We start from the raw sequence: 1,212 nt of genomic DNA on the forward strand, positions 1-1,212 counted from the left end.
GGGGGGCAGCGCAGGGGGGATTTTTTTTTTAGGGGTGGGGAGGGGTCACTCACCCCGTCATTTAACACCCTCACGGCTTTCTGGGGTGCAGCCACTCCCTCAGAGTCCTCTAAAGCCCTCCAGCCGCCTGTCCCCCCTTCGAGGGGGGCACCCCCCACTGAGAAATTTGGGAGGACGATGAGTTTTTTGGGGTGCTCGCCCCCACTCCGAAAAACGTGTGTCCCCTAAAAAGCGTGTTCACTAAGTGCAAAACACCACACCCCCCTCGGGCTTTGCACCCCCTTTCCCACGGGGGTCCTGAGTGGGTTCCAACATCCCCACGCACCTCATCCATCACATTTTTGGGGATGGATGGGGGGGTGCGGCACAACCGGGACACCCCCCGCATCCCCCAGCCCCAAAAGCGGGAGGGTACAGGCAGAACCTGCCCACCACCCACCCCCAATGTGCACCCACATCCCGCTCTGCCTCCATCACCTGACGCCGCACGCGTCCCTCCATCCCATTGGCAGAACCGGGAGGCTTTTCCTTCCTCCCCCTTTTTCTCCCAGCTCCTTGGATATCTATTTTTCCCTTTTTTTTTTTTTTTTCCCCCTCTTCTCTCCCTCCTCTGGAGGGTGTTTGCTATTTCCGAGCTGGCTGGGAGGATCCCAGTCGCATCAGCCGCAGGCAGCGACGCGGCACCGCCGGGTACCACCGCGATCCCACCGGCATCCTCCGTCCTTCCCGCCTGGATCAGCCCCGCCGGGGCTCCCTGTCCTGCCGCCCCTTCCATTCTCTCACCCTGCCGCTCCACCGGCATCCCACCGCGTCCCGGCAGCCCCCCGGCACGGCCAGGTAAGGGCCCCACCGGCACCGGGACACCCGGAGCAGCCGCCAGATCCCGGTGGCGTCGGGACAACATCCCGATGGCATCGCTGAGGGATGCCCGGGGGGCACAGGGATATGGGGGGCAGGTGGGGCGTGGGGCCATGGAAGGCTTGCTGAGGGCTTTTTGAGGGGCACGGGGTGTTGGGGACACGGGGACGCGGTGACACGATCCGGCTGGAGCAATCCCGGTGCGGAATTCCTGCGCCACCGCCGGGCACGGGAATGGGGCAGCGAGGTGGCACCTTGTCCCCAGCGCGGTGACCTTCTGCCGTGCCCGAGGGTTTGGCGGGGGGGCGGATTTGTTGGGTGACACCCTGCTTGGGGTGGCTGGGGGGTGTTCAG

The 1,212-nt window shown here is 64.9% G+C and overlaps 1 protein-coding gene across 1 annotated transcript in view; it reads right to left on the reverse strand.

The window, feature by feature from the left end:
- Positions 1-61, reverse strand: part of POLR3D (RNA polymerase III subunit D) — a 3,852-nt gene extending 3,791 nt beyond the window's left edge. Inside the window, exon 1 of the mRNA XM_029958432.1 lies at positions 54-61. Within this exon, the coding sequence (XP_029814292.1) occupies positions 54-61 (8 nt within the window). The remainder of the gene's footprint in view (positions 1-53) is intronic.
- Between the last annotated feature and the right edge of the window lie 1,151 nt (positions 62-1,212).

Source organism: Manacus vitellinus, unplaced genomic scaffold (genome assembly GCF_001715985.3).
Source record: "Manacus vitellinus isolate BGI_N305 unplaced genomic scaffold, ASM171598v3 scaffold_154_pilon, whole genome shotgun sequence".
NCBI classification, from domain to species: domain Eukaryota; kingdom Metazoa; phylum Chordata; class Aves; order Passeriformes; family Pipridae; genus Manacus; species Manacus vitellinus.